Source organism: Oryza brachyantha, chromosome 1, assembly GCF_000231095.2.
Source record: "Oryza brachyantha chromosome 1, ObraRS2, whole genome shotgun sequence".
NCBI lineage: Eukaryota > Viridiplantae > Streptophyta > Magnoliopsida > Poales > Poaceae > Oryza > Oryza brachyantha.
The window spans coordinates 20,750,009-20,775,968 of NC_023163.2; the positions used below are offsets into that span (position 1 = coordinate 20,750,009).

Below are 25,960 nucleotides of genomic sequence, written 5' to 3' on the forward strand. Positions count from 1 at the left end.
AAAAATATACCAGAAACTAGTAGTGGACTATGTAATTGAGAATAGAGGAAGCCCAGAATTGAGGGGTTTTGGATGATTTGCCACCCTCCCGGATGGCGTATTCCCAAATGTCACTTTCCTCGTGAACTTTAACTATTTGCCACTCGTTCTATTAGGTTTTGTTGATTCAGTATCACTTTTGCCTAGTTTTGTAGGATTATAGCTATATAGGATCTCTTATATTGATAGTAATTATTTTCTAATTATCAATTTAAATTAAAATTTTATAATTATATTTTTACATGGAAACCATTTACCTACATTCTAAATTGTACTTGTTCATAAACTCTTTTCTACATAATATTTAATTTATAATTAAAATTCCAGATACTTCTAAATTGTATTTATATATTGAAAATTATTACAAATAAAACTATTGATATTAAAATTGATGAATCTATAAATACAATTTGTAAACAACTAAAATTTCAGTGAATCAGATTAGAAATACAATTTAAGATTTAAAATAAAAAAAGGGTCCATGTGTAAATTAAGAGAAAAGGTCAATATATAAATACAATTTACAAGTATCTACAATTTAAATTATAAATTAAATATTATGTAAAAAAGACTTTATGAACAAGTATAATTTAGAATATAGGTAAATGAGTTCCATGTAAAAACATAATTTAGAAAATTTAAATTCCAATTAACAATTAAAAAATTATTATTATCAAGATAAAAGATCCTGTATAGCTATAATCCTATAAAACTAAGCAAAAGTGACATTGAATCAACAAAATCTATGAGACCAATGACAAATAGTTAAAGTTTACAAGAAAGTTGCATTTTGGAATGCGTCTTTCGGGAGGATGGCAAATCATCCGAAGTCCCCGGAATTGAGAATCTAGCTTAATGATCTAACCGTATGTTAAGTTGTTAACCAACTACTTTTTTTTTTGTATTTTCTCCTAGGTAGGTGTGATTTTTTTCTTTTTCTTTTTCATTTTTACAATACGATGCCACACGCACGAGGGTGGGAAGAGGATGATGCATGGACGACTGCATACTGAAGTACTAGTAATTACTCTATAAGATATTGAGATATGCTTTATTATTGTTCTGATAAAATGCCTGTAATTACAAAGTGAGTTTGGTGGGCTTCGCTCCTTTGCGGTTTGAACGTACCTATTTGTTCAGTAGTTCATTTTACGTGGAATATTGGAACAACATAATAAGAATGGTATCAAGTCGCTAAATTATGAAGCTATACATCAACAAATGGCTGTTGCTTAACACTGCAATCTAGCGCAAAAAACACAAACAGGTACCGTCTAACATAATCAATGGTACAAAACTTAATGGTTCCATCAGTGTAGACACGGAACCAAATTATGTAGTTTTGTTTCCATGATCCACCAAAATGCAAATTTGAACCCTCCCTATATTAACCTTTTACTCAAATACACCAATAATAAAATTAAGATACTCCGAGCTATTTTTACCCTAATATTTATGTACAACTTTTAGTTTATGACGGTCAAAACTTCGATGTGACGTTTCCTTTACAGAATGGCATCCTTTGATGTTACATCACATAGGCACGTGTGCCCTACCATCATTGGACCACATGTCAATAATCACATCCATTTGACGTTTAGAGAAAAGTTTATATTCGAGGATCAACTACCACATATACCTACGGTGACCGTAAATTGCTTATGTTACTCTTTTGTTATTGCAAAATAAAGCATTACATCCATTGCGTATGAATGCTAATAATCATGTATTTTATAATATGCCTGTCCATTGCAATATATATATTTATTAATCAGTGGATAAGTCTATGATCAAAACATCTTATAATATATTTATTTTATTTTTTATTTGATATCATTGATTTTTTATCTACGTTTAATCATTCTTTATTCAAAAAATTCACATAACTATTCATCATTTTCATTATGATTTGATTTATTATTAAAGACGTTTTAACCATGATTTATAATTTTGTGCATTTGTAAAAAAAATAAGATAAATGATCAAACGTAGATTCAACCGTCAACAATGTTAAATAAAAATCGAGGCAGTAGACAAACACCATCATCTTTTCGCTTCTTCTATAAACTAAAATTTAAAACTTTAAATCTTAAATTTGAAGTTGATTTAGAGTTTTTATCATAATATATTTTTCAGACTTAATTTTTAGATAAAATAAGAACACATATATAAAAATTTTATTTATAAATTATTATTTACTACTCCCTCCATGCACAAATACAAGACACTAGCCAACCTCTTACAAAAATATCTCTCCACGCACAAATACAAGACACTAGCCAACGGCTTACAAAAATGTTAGGAGGGAGTAACAATTATGGTGTTTCCTTTATTCCTTAAATAAGCCAAAAAGATAAGCACCCCACGTACACTGGGGGCACATAGGGAGTAGCAATCAATCGCAAAATCGCCTCTTCCGCGCCACCGGCTGGCCATCCACTGGGACCAGGAACGATCACGCGTCTCCCCCGGCAATGCGTGCGTGCCTGCCTTGCAACTCGCAAACCATTCCCATGGCAAAACCAATGGATCAATCACTGCATGCCCAGCCCAGCTAAATCTGAGGAAGGAAAAATTTAGACATGGTGCTTATATTTGGCGCGAGCCATTGCATGCCGCGTTTTGCGCGCGGTTTCCAACTTTGGCTGGCCCTCCCAGAGGCCGGCAAAAACACCCGCCTCACCGGCTCGCCCCAGTCTTCTCCGACGCGACCACGCGAGGACGCAGCAGCCAGCCAGGCGCTCCCCTGCGTCCTCGCGCGCGTCGATCAGCTATAGCCGGCCGAGAAAACCCAAGGCCGTCCACGCCACTCCTCTCGGGCGCGCCGGCGAGGTGGCCGGCGCGCGACATTGAAGCCAACCCCCCGTCGTCGTCGATCGATCGAGCTCCAGCTAGCGGCTAGCGCATCGAGCTGGACAGCAACCTCCACGTACATGAGCTCTTCTTCCTGGATGACATGAGCTTGTGATCGATCGATGGTGCGGCGGTCCCTGCTGCGCGGCCACAGCCTCGACAGGTTTCTACCGAGGCGCCTGATCACCATGTCCTCCAGCCCTTCCTTCTCTTCCTCGTCGTCGCCGTCCCCGTCGTTGTCGTCGTCCTCGCGTGGAAGCAACAGCGGCAGGTGGTGCGGCAGCGTGGCGGACGAGGACGACGACGCGGCCCCGCCTCTGCCGCCGCTGCAGAAGCGGGTGCTGTCGAGGAGCCACGGCTCCAGGGCCAAACCGGGTGGCTCCCTCGACCTGCCCCCGCCGGTGCCATCGAAGACCGTCCGTGACAGTGGGCCGCCTTCAGGTGATCAACATAGCCGCCTATCTGCAAAAGAATCTCCCACTGTCCCCACATGGACATCTTCTTCTTCGGTCGATCGATCGCTTCGTTTCGTTGATTGTTAATTCGACCGGCTGCAGATATGGAACTGATGAAGGAGAAGTTCGCCAAGCTGCTGCTCGGGGAGGACATGTCCGGCACCGGCAAAGGGGTCTCCTCCGCTCTCGCTCTCTCCAACGCCATCACCAATCTCGCAGGTCACTTGCACTCCACGTGCTATGCATAGCCAGTAACATCTCTTGAATTTTTCTTTTGCCTGTCCTGAGACATTTTTTCGTTCTTCTTCGTGGGAAAAAATTGCAGCTTCGGTATTCGGGGAGCAGCGCCGTCTTGAGCCCATGGGTGCCGACCGGAGAGCTCGATGGAACAAGGAGATCGACTGGCTGCTGTCTGTCACCGACCACATCGTCGAATTCGTCCCTACGCAACAGGCGTCCACGGATGGAACCAGCATGGAGGTTAGCCACAAGATCGATCAGTATTATCCAAGTAATTGCAACCGCATAATTTTTGTCGTGGGATTCACGTGTAACACATCATTTTCGTCATTCTTGTCGACCAGGTGATGGGTACCCAGCAGCGCAGGGATCTTCTCATGAACGTCCCGGCATTGCGGAAACTCGACGCCATGCTCCTTGTAAAGCATATATATATATATATATATATATAGCTGTCTCAAATTCTGGAGTTTTTCCAATCTCTAGTGATCATTTTCCTATATTTGAGTTTTACATATGATGTTTTGTCTGTTGAACAGGAGTATCTTGACAATTTCAAAGATGATCAAGAATTCTGGTACGTGTCTAAAAACTCTGATGAGAATGAAGGGGGTGGTGCACCAAGACAAGGCGACAAGTGGTGGATCCCAACAGTTCGAGTCCCTCCTGAGGGTCTGTCGGATACATCGAGAAAGTGGATTCTGCACCAGAAGGACCTTGTAGGGCAAGTGCTGAAGGCAGCCATGGCCATTAATGCTGATGTTCTTACAGAGATGGAGATCCCAGAAGAATATATCGAAACTCTCCCTAAGGTGACTTATACGTTATAATGACATATATATATATATATATATATATATATATATATATATATATATATATATATATATATATATATAAAATATCCTTTCAAATATTACATATGTCTATTATCGGAGTGTGTTCATTTTTTTTGCTTGATGCTAATTTGAACAAAAAAATACTGAATTTTGGAATGTGGTAGTAGAGTGCTTTCCTGAAAAAACGTATGAGGACAGTGTTTTCCTGGAAAAGAACTTCTAAGGTTAATCTAATTGAGTGCTTCATATCTTGCAGAATGGAAGGTCCAGCCTCGGAGACTCGATATACAAATGTATCACTGATGATTATTTTGATCCCAACGAGCTCATAAACTCTGTAGACCTGTCGACAGAGCACAAGATTGTCGATCTCAAAGACCGAATTGAGGCCTCCGTTGTCATTTGGCAGAGGAAAATTTGCAACAAACTCTCATGGGGCCCTGGCGTCAGCTTGGAGAAACGAGAGCAATTCGAAGAGCGGGCACAAACTGTCCTGCTCATCCTCAAGCACAGGTTCCCTGGTGTTCCTCAGTCTTCACTCGACATCAGCAAGATACAATACAACAGGGTACAAACTACAAACGCAGCTGCATGTAGTTAATTTTTTTTTCTGATTTGCTACATTGCTTGTGGCTTATGTCCCTTGCATATGCTACTCCTCTTCTTCAGGATGTTGGATACGCCATCTTGGAGAGCTACTCCAGGACCCTCGAGAGCTTAGCTTTTGCAGTTTTATCACGGATCGAAGATGTTCTCTATGCCGACGCCGTCGCCCGAGACCCAAAGCGCGCGAAATCAAGGAGAAGGCCCAGCATAGTTGACATCCCAGATGTCACCACCATGGACGGTGCGCTGGAGGAAGAGGAGAGGCTGAGCAGCATGGATGCCAATTCCGTGCAGTGGCAGGAGCAAGAACTCGAGAGCAAAGGCGCGGATGCCAACGGCGGGAAGCTGAGGAAAGTTCACCGCATGGTCACTAAGAAGATTTTGCACATAGAGAAAATCGATAATGTGGGGGGCGGGTTGAGAGGCTTTTCTCAGAGGTAGCTGCTGCGTCTTCTAAAATGCTTGGTTGTTCCAGACAGACAGAGGGGGCCATCTAGCTGAGAGGAGCCTGTAAATAGCTCACACTTCAGCGTGGCTGGATGGGGTGGATTGGCGGTGTAATATGTTCGGCTCAGGTGAGCTGAAATCAGTATGCGTATTTCACGGCCTCAACTTGGTTGGTGAATTTCGCTTAAATAGATCAGCAATTCAGAATGCGAATCCACCGGTATCGGAATAACTGAATGCACACTGGCCTCTTTTTCTTCGCATTACAGTAGCAAACATGCGCGCAGCCGCGCACCCACCATAACACGATTACCTCTAGCTGTATATGCTTCTGCCGTAAATTTCTCATTTTTTTCACCTATAGTCCAGTTTACTTCAGAAATCCTTGGTCCACTGTCAGTGGAAAGATTTAACCTTTTTTAATTGAGATATAAACTGAAGACTAACTTGACACGAGCACTGAACATTAGATGATTCAACAGTGGATACAGACTTGAATAGTATAACTAGGCAGCCCATCGACAATTTTATTCGCAAAAGTACGTTGCAGACAGGTTTAAACAAGATTTGACAAGAGAGGTCCAAGCGATTGCTGCCATTCCGAAGAGCTGAAGCTCTTACAGTGCCTTGAGGATCTCGTCAGCACCAGAGATTGTGAATTGCCCACCTTCCTCAATGTTTGCAACAGTGACTTTGAGGTTGTCAGCAAGGAGAGCAAACCGTCTCGAACGAATACCAAGTCCTTTCTCAGATAGGTCAAGCTCAAGACCCAGTGCCTTCGTGTATGTTCCCAAACCATCAGCAAGGAATTTTACATGTTTATTGTCCGGGTATGTCTTTGCCCACGCCTTCATGACAAAGGGGTCATTAACTGCAAAATTATATCAAGATTCACAACGAATCAAAATAATTCACCGTTCGTTTGTGATAGAAAGAGAGGAAAAGAGCAAAAAAATTCCCTATTTTCCCTTGAGCTTGAGCACATTTCCCAAACTGTTGAACAATGTGTGTTTCGCAAAAAATAAATTCTACCTAAAAAGTTGCTTTAAAATCATATTAATCTATTTTCTAGCTAAAACTTAATTTATCATTCACTAATGAGATACCACGTGTGCGATCTACTTCTTCCCTCACTCTCAAACTCACAAGTCATAGTCATATCATGCCACAACTGCCTTGATTCAGTATTATATATTTCATTTGTTTCATAATATAAGTCACTTTGAGTTTGTCATGAGTCAAACATTTTTAAATTTAACCAAGATTATATAAAACTTTACTAACATTACAATACTAAATTACTTTCATCAAATCAAATCCATCATTGAATATATTTTTATAGTATATTTATTTTGCATTGGAAATGTTGTTATATTTTTTATTAAACATGGTCAAACTTGAAGGGACTACTATGGAAACCAGTAATCTATCCTACATAACTTTATTGAGAACATGAGAAAATGAAAAGGCCAAATAACATATTTGCAAATAAAAAATATTTTATGAATAAAAATTTATATACGTGTTGTTAGTTATCTAAAAGTCAAGGCTGAAAAATAAACTAAGTTGAAAAAAAAATCCTAAAATCTACTCTAAATCTAAGATTGAAAATTTAAATTTTGGCTTATAAGCATAAGCAGAAGTGAAAAGATGGGCTGACAATATTTGAAATAAATGGAAAGCTTCCATTGTCCTTCTATGCTCAGGTCAAGTAATTGATAGTGAAGATTTGTCACACGCTAATTTAGGATTATGAATAGAGACAACCAAATGCAAGAAACATACCACTGACAAGCAAGATCTCGTCTACACCCTTGGCTTTGAGCTGCTCAGCCTGATTGATGAAGCCTGGGACATGCTGATTGCTATAGCCATGGAAGAAATGAACAGAAGACACCATATTAATTCTTCATGTTTTCAGAGATGAAAAAGGAAGACAACAAAACGGTGGGTGACAACGTAATACGATAACTTAAACCTCTGCCATGGCACAATAGAACAGCAAGCTCTTATAAAAGGACGGAAAAACGATGTAATTGCCAGCTAGATATGCCAAAAGTATGGTGCTAAGTGCCAACTGCCAACAGAGGATGATGGTGAAGGGAAGTAAGAAATATTCCTAGCTCAAATTATTGAAAACCAAATAAGTAAAAAAAACTACAGCCTTTCAGTTTAATCTGTGGAACGAAAATAAAAGTTAGCCAGTTAGGAGCACTTCAGCATATAAAAAAAGTTACGACCACTTGCTCTCAATAAAATCTGTATTTATCAGTCGTGTGACTCGTGTCTCCATTTTTTTATTCATATCGTTTCTTTTAGTTTAGTTAGTTGCATCCAGGTTTACAGATTCTGTAGGGAATATCAGTAAAGAAGAAAAGATATCAGTCTATTCTGCTATGAACTAGAACAGATCTGGAACGAAATTCTGAGCAAATCTCCACGTATTATGGGGTATAACTACAGCCAAAATCCCCATTTTGGATCCTGCTACAGATCTTGGCTAGTTGGCCTATCGGTTTCTAGCAGAGATGCCAAAAACATATATTCTTTTTTCTCTCGCGTGCTCCGAAGCTGGGGAACAATTCATGGAGTTTGCTTCTCACTTTTCAGCCATACAGCCAGCATTATATAAACCCACATCAAGATTTTTAAACCCCTCACTCTGACATTCAGAACTCAGAAGGGAGTGGGAGTAACATCAAAGCTGGTTAAATCAAACCCCCACTACCCCAGACAGTGTGATATCTCTAGTAAAGCACTAATCTTGGATTGGTCAAGGCCACAACTACCCATTTCTGTCTTGTTAAATAAATTTCTCGATCTGATACAAAGTCCCGTTTTTTAGATGAGAAAAGGTCTCCAAGAAAGCGGGGGGAGCGTAGGAAGGGAGGAGACCTGCAGGTGGGGGTGAAGGCACCGGGGACACCGAAGAGTACGACCTTCTTGCCGGCGGCGAGGCCGTGCACGGAGACATCCTGCAGCTTGTCTTCCCCGTCGAACCACCCCAGCTGGCCGTCGGGGAGGGTGTCGCCGACGCCAATCGGGGCCATGTCGCTCTCTCGGCGATTGTGATTCCTCTTGCCCGGGAAGCGGGGAGTAGGGGAGGAACAGAGGAAGGAGAAGATGAGACGGGAAAGGCAGATGGGCAGATGGATGGCAACAAGATGCTGAGAAGAGGGATTGCGAATAAATAGGGGGCCTCTGATTGTGACATGCTTTGGTTGGCTGATTGTTGACGCTTTGCTTCTGCCGCCGTGTGTGAACGGAAAATCTGTGGCGAATGACTCGTTTAGTTCATAAAAGAAAATTTCGTTGAATATTTTATCAAAAAGTTTTTGGACATGAATAAAAAAAATAAATTTCATAGCTTGTCTAAAACCGTAAAACGAATCTTTTGAGCCTAATTAATCAGTCATTAACACATATAGTCTAGTGTAGCATTTATAGTGAATCATGGACTAATTAGGCTCAAATGATTTGTCTCATAATTTTCTCTCTAAATATGTAATTAGTTTTTATTTTTATCTATACTAAATGCTTTATACAGATGTTCAAAGATTCAATGTGATATCCAACATATTCTTTTGGTATCTCTAGGGCCGTGTTCGGCTGAGGGGTAAGAGGGTAAGTTATCGGAAAACATATTAATAGATTAGTACATGATTAATTAATTATTAATTATTAAAAATATAAAATAGATTAATATGATTTTTTAAAACAACTTTTCTATAGAAAATTTTTATAAAAAAATACACCGTTTAGCAGTTCGGAAAATATGCGCGCGGAAAACGAGAGCTCTTAGAGATAGAGATATGTAAGCTGCCTGCCGAACGGGGCCCTAGGGTGTGTACTGCGTGGAATTTTTTCCGATCAGCAGACTTTAAATCGTTGAACGGATCGTGAAATTGAAGGTGTACGAAGTTGCTTGTAGAAATTGTGATTGTACGCGATTCCCGAATCATACAGAATAAGGGCACCAAATGGATATGAGAAAACAAAACAGCTAATAGTCTATTAAGGCCTTGTTTAGTTTCTAAAAACATCATATTGAATTTTAGAATATCTAAATGAAGCATTAAATATATATGAATATTAAAACTAATTATATAGTGGGGAAATCGTGAGATGAATCTTTCGAGCCTAATTAGAACATGATTAATCATAAGTGATACAGTTACCGACATGTGTTAATGACGGATTAATTAGACTCAAAAAATTCGTCTCGTGGTTTCCAGGCGGAATTTGAAATTTATTTTTTCATTCGTGTCCGAAAACCCCTTTCGACATTTAGTCAAACGTTCGACGTGACTCTTATGCCAAAAAGTTTTGACAACTAAACAAGCCTAATTTTAAAAATATAAAATCTATAACTTTTCGCTTATCCCATCCTCTTAATCTCAGACACTCCTCATGCCATTGTCAATCTCTTCCTCCCCTCTCCTTTTATCATGCTAAGAGCAGGTATATATAATAGTGACTATAAGTCGGCTGTAAACATATTTTAATAAGATAAGAAAGAAGAGAAGGATAGTGAGCTACAGATTTATAGTCAGCTGCAGCATGAACTCCCAGACACAGTGTATGTATGATATGTGGGATATAGTAATATATGTTTTATAGGTAACTAAAGTATGAGTTGGCTATTACATTGACTATAAATGATTTAGTAGTTGGCTATACTATTGAACTTGCTCAGAGCAGGTACAATAGCAAACTATAAACCAGCTATAAGCACATTTTAAGGTGATAAGAAAGAAAAGGAGTAGCTGGTTATAGCACGGACTCCAAGAAACATATGTGTATGATAGGACCGGATATTTGTATACTATATGACTATTGTATAAATTGGTTATAGACAATTTATAGCCATTAGTTGGCTATACTATTAAACTTGCTCTAAGCCGGCGTGTACCATATTTGCTCCACCTCACCACCGCCTTGGACTCCTAACTTAATAGGATCCATTGTCACGACCGCCGATACCAATCCACCGGTTAACACCAATGCCTATATTGTCTTTTCGTTAATGTTTATATGTTTATGTTGGCAAAATATATTTTTTTTACTTTAAAATGGAGTTTATTTTGAAATTTTCCACCTAATTTTATTTTCTATTTTGGCTTTTAGATCATAAAAACACTTATAATATTTTGTTTATAAATTATTTTTCATGTGTAAATATATCATTGGATTTTTCCACACAAACTCCAAATAATCACTTCTCGTCTACGACGGTTCCATCATCCCCCTAATCATGTATATAAATCGAGTGAATTTTCCTTCTCTTTTTAAAAATAATGTTAAATCATAATGTATTTCTAATCATATATTCTAACAGTTTTATTTAATAGGTTTTATAGGCTATTGTGTGTTAATGTATCGGTGGTTTATATTAGTTTGGTTTTCTTGATTAGTCCGGTTTACCTATACTAATAACTCTGGCTGCAGAGGATTTCGTCATTGACACGTGGGCCAGCTTAGGTTGATGAGGTTAAGGGCTCAGGTTCCGCGTCCGCGAGCCACGTGCACGGTCGAACGGTGCGCCGTCGCGGAGGCGCCGCCGCATGTCGCGCGAGGGAGCAGGAGATGGGATCGAGCTGAGGCAGAGGCGGTGCACGCCACGGGTTGCACGGACGGGAGGGTGCTTGTCCGGCGGACCGTGCGACGGTGCGTTGATGGGTTCGAGGAGGTCGGGACACGACGACTCGTGAAAAAAAAAAACACGTCGGCAGCAGGATCCGAACCTGCGCAGGCAAAAAAAAAAAAACAACAGATTGCGAGTCCGTCTCCTTGACCACTCGGACATATCGATAATTCGACCTTTCTGCGACTTGGGCTCTTAATCATTGGATTCCAGCCCAACCAACTTACGTGCCTAGCCACAACATATCCGTCTATCTATTTTACGGTTTCCTTGTGCTTCTTTTATTATTATTTTTATCCGCACAAATATGACGTGCTTACGACTTACGAGAATGTAACATGTTTCTATTTTGTCTGGGGATCATCTTTTTCACTTGGTCAAGAAGAAAATCAAACGACGTATGTATGAATAGAAAATAAATTAATAAATAAAATTTTTATATATGTGTTTTTAGCGATATAAAAAACTAAGTTAAAATTAAACGATGATAAAAAAAACTCAGAATCAGCTACAAATTTATTTTTTAAAAAATTAAATTTTAACTTACTAGCCTAATCAAAATCGAAAAGACGGCGGTCTCTGTAACTTTCGGGATAAGAAACTACGTATCAATACAAATATCGTTGGAATGGCCCACCAAGATTTCTCAAGATAATGCTGAAACTTAATACAGTCTTTGTAACGGTACCTGAAGTTGAAAAACTACCCATGAGTTGTACGTGTCTTCCGTGTGATCATGAGAGAGGAAAAAGACAACTACGTTGCCAAAAACTCAAAATACATGTAATCTTGCACAAAACAAAAGTATTATGTTTGTTAGCAAAATGCTTCAGGCCTAATTAATAAACATAGTAATATTACAAAAGTATTATGTTTGTTTCATATATATAAGATGTTCTGACTCTCATTAAATTCATGTATATGCAAACAAATCTAGACTAATATATAAAACGTACATATTGATCTAGGATGTTCTCTATGAATATGAAATGAAGGGAAAAATATTTCATCACTCGGTTTAATATCCATTTTTTATGTCATCTAAACAGTTGTAAAAAAATTTTAACAATATATATTAATATGAGATATATCACTCCATAAATATCTAGGTTTAAATTCGACTTCTATAAGCTATAAAAATAACAAATTTAACTTTGAACATGTGCATACTAGTTTCAGCTTAATTTCTTTTCTTATAACTTGTAGAAGTCAAATTTGAACAACCATATTATGAAGTGATATATCTTGTATTAATTTATTTTATCATTTTGTTAAAAATTTTAATTACCATTTAGCTAACATGCAAAGAAAGAAATAGATATCCAACCAAGAAAAGAAATATCTCTAAAATGAAGGGGGTAAATATAATAACGGATAAAAAGATACATTGATTGTCCTCTTAGCTATCTACCATGCCGAAGTGTCCAATTAAGCAAAAACCCTACACCTACCGCCTACGGGCCTAGATTACTGCGGCGGCGGCAGCATGCACAGCGGCGGCGGAGCTTCGAATGTGCGCCGCGAACCGCCGACGATCACCACGTAGAAGGGGCTCTCCGGCACGGTGGCACCGAAGAGGCGGAACCCCCTGCGCTTAATTGCCCAGATGTGGACGGTGTCGTGCTCCTTCAGTCCGGTCCGATTGATGAAGTCCATGTAGCCATTCCCCTTGATGATGGTGCCGTTGCTACTTTCCCACAGCACCAGGCTCAGTTGTCTCATGCCGGCGTACAGGTGAAACACCGTCACGGGCACCCCGCCGTGCGCCTTCCCCTTCCTCCTACTGGGCTGCGTCTTCGTCCCCGCCGGCGTTGTTCCTTCTCCCTCGCCCTGCTGCTGAACCCCCGGCGGCGGCGGCGGCGGCGGCATTCCCTGCTTCTGCTCCCCGTCGGCGATGGCGCTGCCTTTCTCCGTTCGTCGTCGCTTCTTCGGCCTGGGCTCCTCGCCGTCCTCCAGCAGGTTGGCGGCCCTGGCCTCATCGAGGGTGAGCATCGGGAGGAGGCGGCTCCTCACGCCGGAGGTCGGGAGGCGGAACCGGTTCTGGTGCGGGTCGAGATCGGTGCTGGTCACCGTCTTCGTGTGGATGAACACCACCGGCTGATCGCACGTCAGCCCCAGGTTCGCGAGCAGCCTCTCGCGAATCCACCCCGGCTCCACGGGCGCCGCCGCCATGGCGACCTTCTTCTGTGCAAGTGCGACGGCGGCTAACGGGACGGCGCGTATGGGCCGGTGGCCGTCGCTGGCTGGCGCCTGGAGCCGCATCTGTTGCGGCGGCGGCGGCGGCGCCACGTACGGGATCAGAGCGCCTGCCATCGCGCTCGCCTCCCGTCGCCATTCCTCCGCAGCGGCGGCGGCATCGCGCCCGTCTTCGCTCAACGCCGCCGCGAGAGGCCGCTTCGTCGACGTGCCCGCAGGTGGCGCCATCGTGAGCAGCTGCAGCAGCTGGTGCTGCATTTGGTCGGTGGTGGTCCGTAGGGTGCTCGACCGGCGGACCGTGCGACGGTGGTTTGATGGGTTCAAGGAGGTCGTGACACGACGACTCGTAAAAAAGAGAACGCGTCGGCGGCAGGATATTCGAACCTGCGCAGGGCAAAGCCCAACACAATACGAGTCTGTCTCCTTAACCACTCGGACATATCGAATTATCGATAATTCGACCTTTCTGCGACTTGGGCTCTTCATCATTCAAATCTTGACCAGGATTCCAGCCCAACCAACTTACGTGCCTAGACACAACATATGCGTCTTATCTATTTTACGGTTTCTCTGTGCTTCTTTTATTTTTTTTTTATCCGCACAAATATGACGTGCTTACGAGAATGTAATACGATTCTATTTTGTCTGGGGATCGTCTTTTTCGTTTGGTCAGGGGAAAAAAATCAAACAAATCAAACATAGTATGTATGAATAGAAAATAATTTATAAATAAAAATTTTATATATGTGTTCTTGGCGATATAAAAACTAAGTTAAAATTAAACAATGATAAAAAGAACCTAAAATCGCTATGAATTTAAGTTTTTTAAATTAAATTTTAATTATTAGCCTTATCAAAATCGTCTTCGAAAATACCGCGGTATCTGTAACCTTCGGGATAAGAAACTAGTATCCCCGTTTCATAATATAAGATGTTTGACTTTTTTGATTAAGAAGTTTAATCATTCGTCTTATTCAAAATTTTAGTACAAATAAAAAAATGACATGTCGTGTTTAAAGTTCTTTTGATAATAAAGTAAATAAAAACAAAATAAATGATATTTTCATAATTTTTTGAATAAGACAAATGGTCAAACATTACATGTAAAATCAAACATCTTACGTTATGAAACGGAGGTAGGACGTAACAACACAAATGTAGTTGGAATGGCACACCAAGATTTCTCAAGATAATGCTGAAACTTAATAGAATCAATGTAACGGTGCCTGAAGTTGAAAAACTACCCATGAGCTGTACGTGTCTTCCGTGTGATCATGAGAGAGAAAAAAAGACAACTACGTTGCCAAAAACTCAAAATACATGTAATCTTGCAGAAACAAAAGAGGCCACTTGCTAGCAAAATGTTTCAGGTCTAATCAATAAACACAGTAATATTACAAAAGTATTATGTTTGTTTCGTATTATAATATGTTCTGACCCTCGTTAAATTCATATAAGCTAACAAATATAGACAAATATATAAAGTATACATGTTGATCTATGGATGTTTTCTATGATATGGAATGAAGGAAAAAATATTTCATCGCTCGGTTTAATATTTGCTTTTTTATGTCATCTAAATAGTTGTAAAAAAAATAAAAGTATTTAACAACATAGATTATATGATATATATCACTCCATAAATATCTGGTTTAAATTCGACTTCTATAAGCTATGAAAATAGCAAATTTAACTTTGAATGTGTGCATACTAGTTTCAGCTTAATTCTTTTTCTCATAACTTGTAGAAGTCAAATTTGAACATCCATACATCCATATTTATTAAGTGATATATCTTGTATTAATTTATTTTATCAGTTTATTTAAAAATTTTAATAACTACTTGGCTGGCATGCAAAGAAAGAAAATAAATATCTCTAAAATGAAGGGAGTAAATATAATAACGAATAAAAAGATACACCATGCCGAAGAGTCCAATTATGCAAAGCCCCTATACATACGGGCCTACGGCCTACGGGCACGTGAGATTACGGCGGCGGCGGCGGCGGCGGCATGCACAGCGGTGGCGGAGCTTCGAATGTGCGCCGCGAACCGCTGACGATCACCACGTAGAAGGGGCTCTCCGGCACGGTGGCGCGGAAGAGGCGGAACCCCATGCGCTTAATTGCCCAGATGTGGACGGTGTCGTGCTCCTTCAGTCCGGTCCGGCCGATGAAGTCCATGTAGCCATTCCCCTTGATGATGGTGCCATTGCTGCTTTCCCACAGCACCAGGCTCAGCTGCCTCATGCCGGCGTTCAGGTGAAACACCGTCACGGGCACCCCACCGTGCGCCTTCCCCTTCCTCCTATTGGGTTGTGCCTTCGTCCCCGTCGGCGTTGTTCCTTCTCCCTCCCCCTGCTCCTGAGCCCCTGGCGACGGCGTCGGCATTCCCTGCTTCTGCTCCCCGTCGGCGATGGCGCTGCCTTTCTCCGTTCGTCGTCGCTTCTTCAGCCTGGGCTCCTCGCCGTCCTCCAGCAGGTTGGCGGCCCTGGCCTCATCGAGGGTGAGCATCGGGAGGAGACGGCTCCTCACGCCGGAGGTCGGGAGGCGGAGCCGGTTCCGGTGCGGGTCGAGGTCGGTGCTGGTCACCGTCTTCGTGTGGATGAACACCACCGGCTAGTCCCACGTCAGCCCCAGGTCCACGAGCAGCGTCCCGCGAATCCACCCCGGCTCCATGGGCGCCACCGCCATGACGACCTTCTTCGGTGCAAGTGCGACGGCGACTAATGGGATGGTGCGTATGGGCCGGTGGCCGTCGCTGGCTGGCGCCTGGAGCCGCATCTGTTGCGGCGGCGGCGGCGCCACGTACGGGACAAGAGCGCCTGCCGCCGCGCTCGCCTCCCGTCGTCATTCCTCCGCAGCGGCGGCGGCATCGCGCCCGTCCTCGCTCAACGCCGCCGCGAGAGGCCGCTTGGTCGACGTGCCCTCAGGTGGCGCCGTCGTGAGCAGCTGCAGCAGCCGGCGCCTTGGCTTCATTTGTGGTCGGTGGTTTGCGTGCTTCTACCGATCGGCAAATTCTCTCGATCAGCAACGAGTTACGAGACGCGTGGAGTTGGAGGATGTCACGCCAATCAGGTTAACGAAATCTATCTATCTACTCTACCATGCACCAACAAAATTTACTTATTAGACAGATCATATCATCTGTATCATTAGACCTATCGGGCCTCTTTTCTTTTATGCTGGTCTATTTCCCTAATCCCTCACCTATCTATCCTATCGTCACGCACGAAACCAGCGCCGACGCTTCTGTTGCTCTACCCACAGCCGCCGTCGTTGCGCTGTCGCCCCCGCCGCCGGTGCGTCGCCGTCGCCCGCCCCTGCCCTCGCTGTTGCTGCGCTATCCCGCCGCCGCCGTCGCGCCATCGCCCCCGTCGCGGCCTCGCCATCACCGCCACCACCTTCGCCTCGCAAACGCTGCGCCACCCCCGCCGCCGTCGCCAAATCATCGATCCAGCCTTCCTCGCACTGTCTCGCGTTCGTCTCACCTCCCACTCCTTGATGGCAAGAAAGGTTTGCATTTTATTTGGTCTAAATTGCCCAGATTTGTCTGTTGATGAGTCAAGGTCTGGTAGATTAATATCAAATGCTGATTATCTTCGTTTTATGCATTGCACGCACGGACAGCCAAGATCCCGGCGAGCACGACGGGTGAAGTAGATGTTTATGTGCTGACCTTACAAGTGGCTCCAAGGAGGAATTGCAGCCATGACTTAACTCATGAAAATTATTGAGCCTCATGTTGCAGTCCCATCCAACGCAGAAAGGTCTCACATCGATGTTTCTGCTACCGAATGATGCTGAGATGATTATGTTCTGTCAATCTATGGAGTCTCATGATGCAATTCTGGAAGATTTGAACTTGATCCTTCTGGTTTTGTTCTGGGGTTTTGGCTAAATAATATTGAATCCTTCAAAAGTGTATCTTCAGTTTAATGCAGGGTATTGGAGAAAAGCAATTTTTATGGAGCTATTGAGATATCAGTTCCTTGCAGCATTTGCCCACTTATTTATCAATAACGTCAGTAATTTCCCTTTTCGAGTGCTTATTAAAATGCTTCTCACAAGGGCAATGTACTCTGCTCACCCCCCCCCCCCCCCCTCTGATTTGACCATTAGTTTGCCCCGTACAAATAGTCTTATGGAATCTATGTACCTTTTGTTGTCTACAGGCTTGATCCCTAAGTTTGTGAGTCACAAAGGAGTGAAGGACAGTTGAAGCAGTTACTTGAAAACATATTATGAAAATTTTACTTCATATAACTTACTGGCATGATCATATTTCTTTTTGCGAGGCCAACCGGTTAAGAGTCTCATTGCCAATTTTCTCATATTAACATTGCGCACGGATTATAAGCCCTCACCATGAATTCCAGCACTTCCACTGCCTTCAAGTAGTTGAATAATGATAACGTGTTGTTTTCGTTTGCCAGATTGCTGGTACAAATACTTGTCGAGGTTTTTGGAGAAATATTATTTTTTAATAGAAAATCGTCAGATTATAGGCCACATACGTGAAATCGCAAAAATACAGGTCTATCGAACAGTGGATGAACGATAGGCTCCTGTCAAACCGTGGAAGGCCGATGAGGGGCTTGTCGATTGGCTAGAGGATGACAGGGCCCACCACCTGGCCACCGCCCAGGCTGTAGAACGGGGTGGGTCGACTGGGCCCACCAGCCTATGGCACCAACACCCTGTCGAACCGAGGGAGATCGATAGGTCCCCCAACCGACGCTGTTGACCAGCGGGCGTTCGATAGGTGGCGCATGTGCAGCAACAGCGTTCGACAAGCCGCTCTCTAAACCGAACCCCATCCATCTGCTTTGTTCTTGGACCACATCCCCGAGAAGGCATAAACCACATCGCTAGTCGTCGTGGAGAGTCGTCAGAGGGTGACTGGAAGGGCTAGCACGCCGGAGAGGAGGCCGAGGAGCTGCTGGCCAGGAGAAAAGAGGTGGCGATGGCCTCCACCAGTGAAGTGAAGGTATACATTACTAATCACTGAGTAAATTTTATTAAAAAATAGTTTGTGATTTGTTAATTGTTTCACATTTGTCGGTGTATGTTTGGTTAGCACGTGTTTGGTCAGTGTTTGGTTAGCTAGCAGTGTTAGCAGGCATTTTTCAGTGTATTAAAGTAATCGCAAGTTTAAATTAGCCCTTAGGCAGTACATGTTAGAGATTAGTTCTGGGATAAATTAGGTAGAAGGTTCTATATTCTATTTGGATCATGAAACTGGTAGTTGGTTAATAATAGCTGTAAGTTAGTACATGACAATGTAGTATAAGTTGTAACAGGTAATTATCGAACAATTAAATGGTTAATTGTTAGACAATTTTGTTAATTATGTAGCAGTTTGTAGTGTCATTGCTAAATGGTGGTAGATGTATTTAAGTAGTGACAAGGTTAAATTAGTTGTTAGTTAGTACATATTATTATTCGCAAGGTACTATATTTTATTTGTATTATGAATCCAGTAGTTGTTGGTTAAAAATAGTTGTAAGTTAGTATATGGCAAATGTTGACCATTAGTTGACTGTTAAATATTTTAAAATGACTATATTATCCCTCCTATATATATACCTGCTACGTACCAAATAAATTTTGATATAAAAATGAACTTATATTAACATACCAGCGATATAATCATTTAATGACCAACTTTAAAAATAGAACTTATTATTTTTTATTTTCTGAAAAATAGGATTAAACCCATACATTACTTTCAATAGAAAATTAAGAATTAAAACTACATGTTATTTAGGTAGAAATTTTTGGGATATGTACAAAATTAATCAGATTTGATTTGAAAATTATTTTAAAAAATTAAATATGTTTTCTATTTTGTGAAAAAACTAAGTATTCAAAACAAATCTTTTTTCAATGCATATTTTTTGAAAAGTAATTTTCAAATTTGATGCAAAGCTTTTTACAATAAATGTTTTAAATATAATGAAATAATGTTTCATATAAAAACCATTTTTAAAAATTTATAACAAATATTCACTAAATTATTTCTTATTGGTTTTCACAACTCAAATAATTCAGTGTCGTAGAAGGGATTAGGTGAAATTACAGGGGCATGTAGGGATTGGCCCAGTAATGACAAGGTACTGTATTTTATTTGGATTACGAAACCAGTCGTTTGTTAATAATAGTTGTAAGTTAGTACATGGCATTGTACAATAAGTTCTAATAGGGTAATTATTGAATAATTAAATGGTTAAATGCTAGACTATTTGTCGTGTTTTATCATTGTACAATAAGCTAGTACATGTATTTGTTTTTCTTTCTTTTTCGCTGAGTTGGGGCGCCGCAAGATTCACATTTTATCGCATATGAACTGGTTCAGGCGCATTTAATTTGAGATGGCTTGGTTTCGTGGCTTACCAAGATGAAAGGGCTATGCATGTTTCCTTTTTCCAATTCATTGGTTCGTTTGGTCAGACTTCAGGTTTTAACTCAATGCGACAAATGGCCTTATTTAACTTCTTACCATTTAAAATTGGACGACAACAGATTTATCACTCATTATCTATGATATGTAGGCCCTCATATGACAAATATGTTAGGACCAAATATAAAAGTGAGAAAAAGTTAATTATTCCCTTGGAACCAGCCTCTTGTGATGTGCATGCAATGGTTTAAACTCCTGTGGCATCTAAACCCAGTCGTACTGGTAATATCGAATAAATTTATCACTACTCAGTGATATAATCAATAACCACACACCGACAAGTTTTCACAAATCTTACCCCCAAAAATTAGCAAATTTTCTTTGGACTTCAAATTATCGAGCAATTTCTAAATGTGGTGCCCACCGAAAAGTGTGGTTAACTGATTATGAACTAGGCCTATTTAAGTTGGGCCTAGCCTGGTTAGACAGACCGAACGAGGAAAAGTCTGAGTCTGATTTGGTCCAACAAGCACCGAGCCGAGACCATGACTAGGTATTGAACCATGAAGCCCAAAACCCTAAAATTTAAGAAAAGCCCATGAAAACCTAAGTGTCGGGTTAGGCCAAACTAGGCACATGCTTTACCTCTGTACGTTACACCAAGTTTGGGCATGGCTTGGGCTCAGGCCTAGGCCTTTTACCAGGCCTTTTTTAGATGCTACCCAGTGTTTGAACAAGTCCATTATCGGCGACAATGCGAACCCAATATACATAGCATGTCAAACTCCTTATTGAAACAATCTCTGTCAGCCTATCTTACATTGTATCGATGCAAACAAAACTCATAGTTTGTCAAATAAAACAATTTTTTTAAAGTCTGACTAATACTTCGTACAATGTGAAGAGCATAATATTGATCCAATAAAGAAATGACCTCATGTTAACAATCAACTTTGATTTTATCGTTAGCCAAAATAAATTTGGTCAAAATAAGTCAACAGGAAAAGGCCTATTTTAAAAAGCCGATTGAAAGCCTAACCGATTCCGATGAGGTTTCATAGAAAATAAAAGATAAGTTTAGCAACATCATATCGGATATATTCCGTACTTTTAGATATCTTTTGTATATAGATAAAGTTAGATATTTTTCTTTTCCTTTTAGGTTAAGAATCTCAACTGGTTGCATGTAATCGCATCAAATGCAAACAAATCTTAAGGGTATAAACATGTGCACCCAGGGACGCATAAATAACAAAGTTTAATACAGACAATTTCGGCACATCGCCAGTCTTAGGACTAGCTTTCTGATGACATTCTCGATATCCGGTATAACATTGAACCTCACCACCCTATAATTCCATCGGCTTGATCAATACTCTTATCAGCTTGACTTAAGTTATGTTCGTTTCTTTGGTTAATCTGATTTATTTACCATTTTTGGTAAGATTTATTAACCTACGTTTGTTATATCTTATTTTGTGTTGGTTAAGTCCAATATATTTGATTATGTTTAATTAGATGGATTTTGTTGAGTTGATGTGTTTTGTTTAACATTTTATCGGAGATGAGTTATCCTATTATCCGTGTCTAAATATCAAGTTAACCTATTGTTTCTTGATTTATCCTTATTAGTTATAATTTTATACTGTCTCGGGTGAAATCTCTAATAGGATGAATTGAGTAATTTTAGTGGATCAGGAACCTCTGCAGGCACATGCAGTATTGCAGAGGATCCCATTTGAATTTTAGTAGGTTTTGTTTTTCTTCTGTTGATGGTCATTCCTTTCTTGATTGAATTAATGATTAAATCTATATTGAATATGTAGTCAATTGTTTGATTGCCTTTCAAAACCCTACAACAACCGACTGACCACATAAACTTGTATCCCCCTACCGGCTTGTTAATCTAACTTATTTTGTGAACTAAACAAAGGAAATCTCTCAAGCCTCAGCGTGTTAGAACAGATTTTGCATAGACAAGTCTTAAGACAAGTTTGCGTCCCAAAAATGCTGAGCTCCATCCTCCGATAATACTAACGACATTGGAATTTCTTTACTACAGTCACTACATTTACTCGATGAATGCATTAGGAGACAATAAAATGTTTGCATCGACAGAAATTCAGAAATCAGAGCAAAATAAGGTGCAATGCAACAGTGGATAATTAAATGTTGAAAAAGAAACTCGGGAGTATGTGTCCAATCTATAGTCTTGATTTGACCTTTGTTCATGTATATCAAAGAGTATGTTTTTGCTCTTCAACAGTCCCAACGGAGGTAAACATTCACATCTGTAAGGTGATATGTATGTATATAACAAACAGAAACAAAAAAAAATGAAATGAAATGAAATGTACATGGCTATATCTAGCTGGATGAATATGGTGGAAAAATCAACATATAGAAAAGAATGCAACAGAGAGAAAATCTTTCTTTTGTCAGGCTTCTTGCTTTTCAACTGTTACTAGTATGACATTATTTGAACCAGATCTTGGCAGTGCAGCTTCTCATGATCCTGGACGCTACCAAGTTCAGGAAGGCATCATTCACACTAGGATGGGAAACAAAAAGGGGAGTAGCAGGACAGTTATGTTATAGGAACAACGGCATCCATATTCTTCTGCAGCAACCAGCCAGTAGGGTAGTTGACTTGAGGAGGTTCCAATTCGAAATTCCAGACCATAACTCGAGTGCAATTATCCCCAAGGCCTTCCATTTGACTCTCGTCCTCAACAAGCTTCTCAATAAATCTCGACTCCTGCAATGCCACCATGTTTTGGTAAATCAGTGTTAGATACTTTCTTAAGTGCTTCTAGTAAGACTGTAAGAGCTGCGTCCTATCAAGCATATTGCTTCTATTTCATGGTTGTATCTAAATTACAAGGAACAGTCATGTGTACTGCTAGTTTTTCACTGCACTTTATCTGATGTACTTGATCTAAATGGTACCAAAATGTTTGCATTTGCCTTGCTGTGCAATTTGTTCAGCGAGATTAGCAGATTTTTACAAAGATGTTCAACTAGGATAATGATCATAATTATATGGTTTGATAGATACTTTGACTGGAATCTTAGTGAAGCAGAAATTAGAAAGTCAGTTTCAGTTTACATCAGAACAACAGAGTTCCATACCCCACACCTTACTGAAAACATTTTTATCATCAGCTTAATCAAATAAATACTTAAAAAACTCACCTGCAAGCCACCTCTGCCACCTGAATGGACTATAATAGACTCTAAAGTGGGGCTGTTCCATCTCTGAGGATCCCAAAGTATAGTGCTGTTAAAAGCAAATCCAGAGAAACCGATTGGAAATCGACGTGGTACACCCCTTCTCTGGTTTGTGTGCCATCCAGTGACTTGATTACCCTTACAAAGGGGGCCTTCTAAAACCACTCTGTACTTTGTCCCAATATGTATTGCTACTGGCCATGTACCAAAGCGCCTGTAGAACATAGGACAAGAGCATTAGGAATTCTCAACCGCCAGTTCCACGTTTTGCAGGGACTATCAAGCCAAAATTATTGATCTGAATTCATTTATCCAACTGCAGTGGTAGTAGCAGCATCATAAGTTTCTGCATTTATTAGGCTAGAAGACTCTGCCGAATTTTCATTTCCACATCAGAAAGCACTTAATTTAAATTGCTGGAAAACCAAGGTACTTTGCTAAATATCTTTAGCAAAATTGAGTGATCATCAACCAACTTTTCTTTAGTGGAGAAAATAAAGAAGAAAGCTATGTCCCACTATATTATATTGCAGAAAATAATCCATAGTTTAGGACACCATCATTTGGATCAAGGGAACATCAGATCATATGGAGAATAAACATACAAGTACAGGAAAGGTATAATGGCAAAAGTGGAATGACAGGAAAAAAACAAGTGCATATCCGTGTCAAACTCCACCTGAAAAATATGTATATCACCATCAAACCAATAAATTGCATATTTAGTAGCTACTAGATAATTTCTTTGAGGCAAGGTGACTAGCATTTAAACATTAATTTTTACCAATAGATTTCACAAGCAAAAGTATCAATAGAAACTAGAAATCACAGAACTCATGTTTTGCATATGCAGCAGGCAGTTAAAGATTTTACAGCATTGGCATGCAGTGAATAATAGGAGAGTCAGCATAAGCAGATAAACAATAGTTTCTAAAATCTGAATGCCCGAAAGCTGAGCGGTAAATCTATACTTATACTAATAGTTTCTGTCAGGATTCAGGAATTCATGACAAACATGGTCATCATACATACTAGTGTAGAAAAGGAAGTGTTAGAACAGAGTTATCACCTTATTTTCCGCATTTCCTCAAACAGGTCAGCTGAGTATGCTCTCTCTTCATCAGCGAAATGAACTATACCATCTAGACGGTGCTTCTTAATGTGAAAAATCGCGTTATTCTTTTGGCAGACAACAATCTTCCTTATATTTGTAGTATTCCGATTGCAGATAAGATGTCTGTACATGACCCCAGAAGACCTCAGTATTTCTGCTGTTTCGCGGGACTGATATGGCCACTCTGCCACTATCCACAGAAGAGGAGGCGGGACATCTTTTAGCACATGAGCCAGACGATTTAAGTAATATGCCTGGTGCGGTCGAACAGAGGTTGTTGTAATAACTATCAGCTGCTTCTTTGCGGCAATGCCAGAATCACTAACAGAATATACAATAGGTGAGGCTTCGACAAAGTCTGCCTCGTCATCCAACATTGCAGGGACTGGTGGACTCTCTTCAACCTGTGGCTCATCGCTTGCTTCAGATTCAGCCCCCACTATGAATGGCTCCAACTTAGTACCTTGATGCTCTACCATTTGTCTGTCAATGGCATCCCCATCAAATGGAAGCCTCCCATTTTCAGAAGCTATCTTCCCCGATAAGTCTACAGAAAAGGGTGGCGTGAATCCAATGAAGATACCAACCATGAAGCACACTAATAAGTGCAGCATGGCCCTCTTGCAGCTCATTCCCTTGGACCTTGACCTCTCCAAGGACCGGGCATGCTTGTGGGACAATATAGTTGCCCAAGCAGACTTGAGACTGCTAGACATCAGGACAAGGTCCAGAGAGGCCATTGATGTCAGAAGTCCCCTCATAGCAACATAGGACTGCGAGTACGCCAGCTTGGGAGACGGCGAGGGATCAAATTCCTCCCAGTCCTTGACTGACCCCTCCCTCTGCATTGCCCCGGCATTCCTTCGGGACATTGCAGGAAGGCAACAGCATCAAGCATGCACGGCTCTGGAGTCAAGTAAAGACATCAAATTCTGGCCCAAGATCGCGGCTTCAGCAAAAAGATTTAGTCCCCAATCACATCATCTCCTATAAGCTCAAACTCTAACCTCGAATTAATAGCTCAACGGCAATTGGTATCACGGCCTGTTCGCAGAATTTTTTCCAAATCCGCAGTAGAAGGAGGCGTTAACTCAGACTTTTCTCCCGCTGCAAGACAAATTCTAACATATTAACACACGGGGATCATAGATCTATAGCTCAAACAGACAGGGCAGCAACAAAGGAGACAACTTTAAGCTCAAACCAGTCCAGAAAAGTACAATCTCAGATCAAAAGGACCAAATGCTCCCAGAATTCCCAGAACCAATCTCCAAACAGCAGAAGACAGCATTCAAACAAATAAAAGCAGCAAAAAAACAGTCGAGCGACTACCTCTTGATCCGAACAGGACAGCGCAAAGCACTAGGAAAAAAAAAAAGAACAGATATTTTTCTCCGAAATAAACAGGCAGAACAGGAGGAGACACGGGTACCTCGGGATTGGGATTCGAATCCCAAGCTGGGAGAAGAGCCAAGCGCAGGTATCCCCCCTCCCTCCTTCCGCCCCGCTCTTGGCTCGGCCTCGAGGCTTGGATTCGCGCTCGCGAGTCGGGACAGGGGGAGTTGGTGATGGTGGTGGAGGGTAGCGAGAGGAGGGAGGAGGTGGGAGATAGAGGAGAAGAAGAGGAGGAACAAACGGTAGGAGGGAGGTATATGGCGGCCCGGTCGCCGTCGTCGGAAGGTGGGTTGGGGAAGGAGCCCCCCCGGTTGCATTTAAACCCCTCACCTCTCGGTATTTTTGGGTAGTAATCATTGCGGGCCTTTTGGATTATACTATCCAGCGATGCTTAATGGCAAATTCCTCCATGACAGAGGGGACTGGGAGCACACACGGTGAAATATTGGCTTTATTTTAGGGTTTTTTCGGATCAAATGAATAGACTTTTAGAGGAAACA

The 25,960-nt window shown here is 41.2% G+C and overlaps 3 protein-coding genes across 3 annotated transcripts; 1 reads left to right on the forward strand and 2 right to left on the reverse strand.

Moving 5' to 3' along the window:
- The first annotated feature begins 2,732 nt into the window (after positions 1–2,732).
- On the forward strand, positions 2,733–5,689 carry LOC102718512 (rop guanine nucleotide exchange factor 9). The gene is made up of 7 exons (XM_006646133.2): positions 2,733–3,333; positions 3,450–3,566; positions 3,673–3,827; positions 3,932–4,006; positions 4,127–4,399; positions 4,683–4,994; positions 5,096–5,689. The coding sequence occupies exons 1-7, from the start codon at positions 3,015–3,017 to the stop codon at positions 5,471–5,473; spliced, it is 1,629 nt and encodes a 542-aa protein (XP_006646196.1). The 5' UTR covers positions 2,733–3,014; the 3' UTR covers positions 5,474–5,689.
- Positions 5,690–5,904: 215 nt separating this feature from the next.
- LOC102704191 (peroxiredoxin-2C) lies at positions 5,905–8,665 on the reverse strand. Its single transcript, XM_006644447.2, has 3 exons — positions 8,375–8,665; positions 7,265–7,344; positions 5,905–6,350 (listed from the first exon to the last, which is right to left on the reverse strand). The coding sequence occupies exons 1-3, from the start codon at positions 8,527–8,529 to the stop codon at positions 6,097–6,099; spliced, it is 489 nt and encodes a 162-aa protein (XP_006644510.1). The 5' UTR covers positions 8,530–8,665; the 3' UTR covers positions 5,905–6,096.
- Positions 8,666–21,914: 13,249 nt separating this feature from the next.
- Positions 21,915–25,679, reverse strand: LOC102704465 (probable beta-1,4-xylosyltransferase IRX9L). The gene is made up of 5 exons (XM_040524731.1): positions 25,498–25,679; positions 25,073–25,172; positions 24,021–24,971; positions 22,916–23,165; positions 21,915–22,478 (listed from the first exon to the last, which is right to left on the reverse strand). The coding sequence occupies exons 3-5, from the start codon at positions 24,935–24,937 to the stop codon at positions 22,308–22,310; spliced, it is 1,338 nt and encodes a 445-aa protein (XP_040380665.1). The 5' UTR covers positions 24,938–24,971; positions 25,073–25,172; positions 25,498–25,679; the 3' UTR covers positions 21,915–22,307.
- Positions 25,680–25,960: the final 281 nt, after the last annotated feature.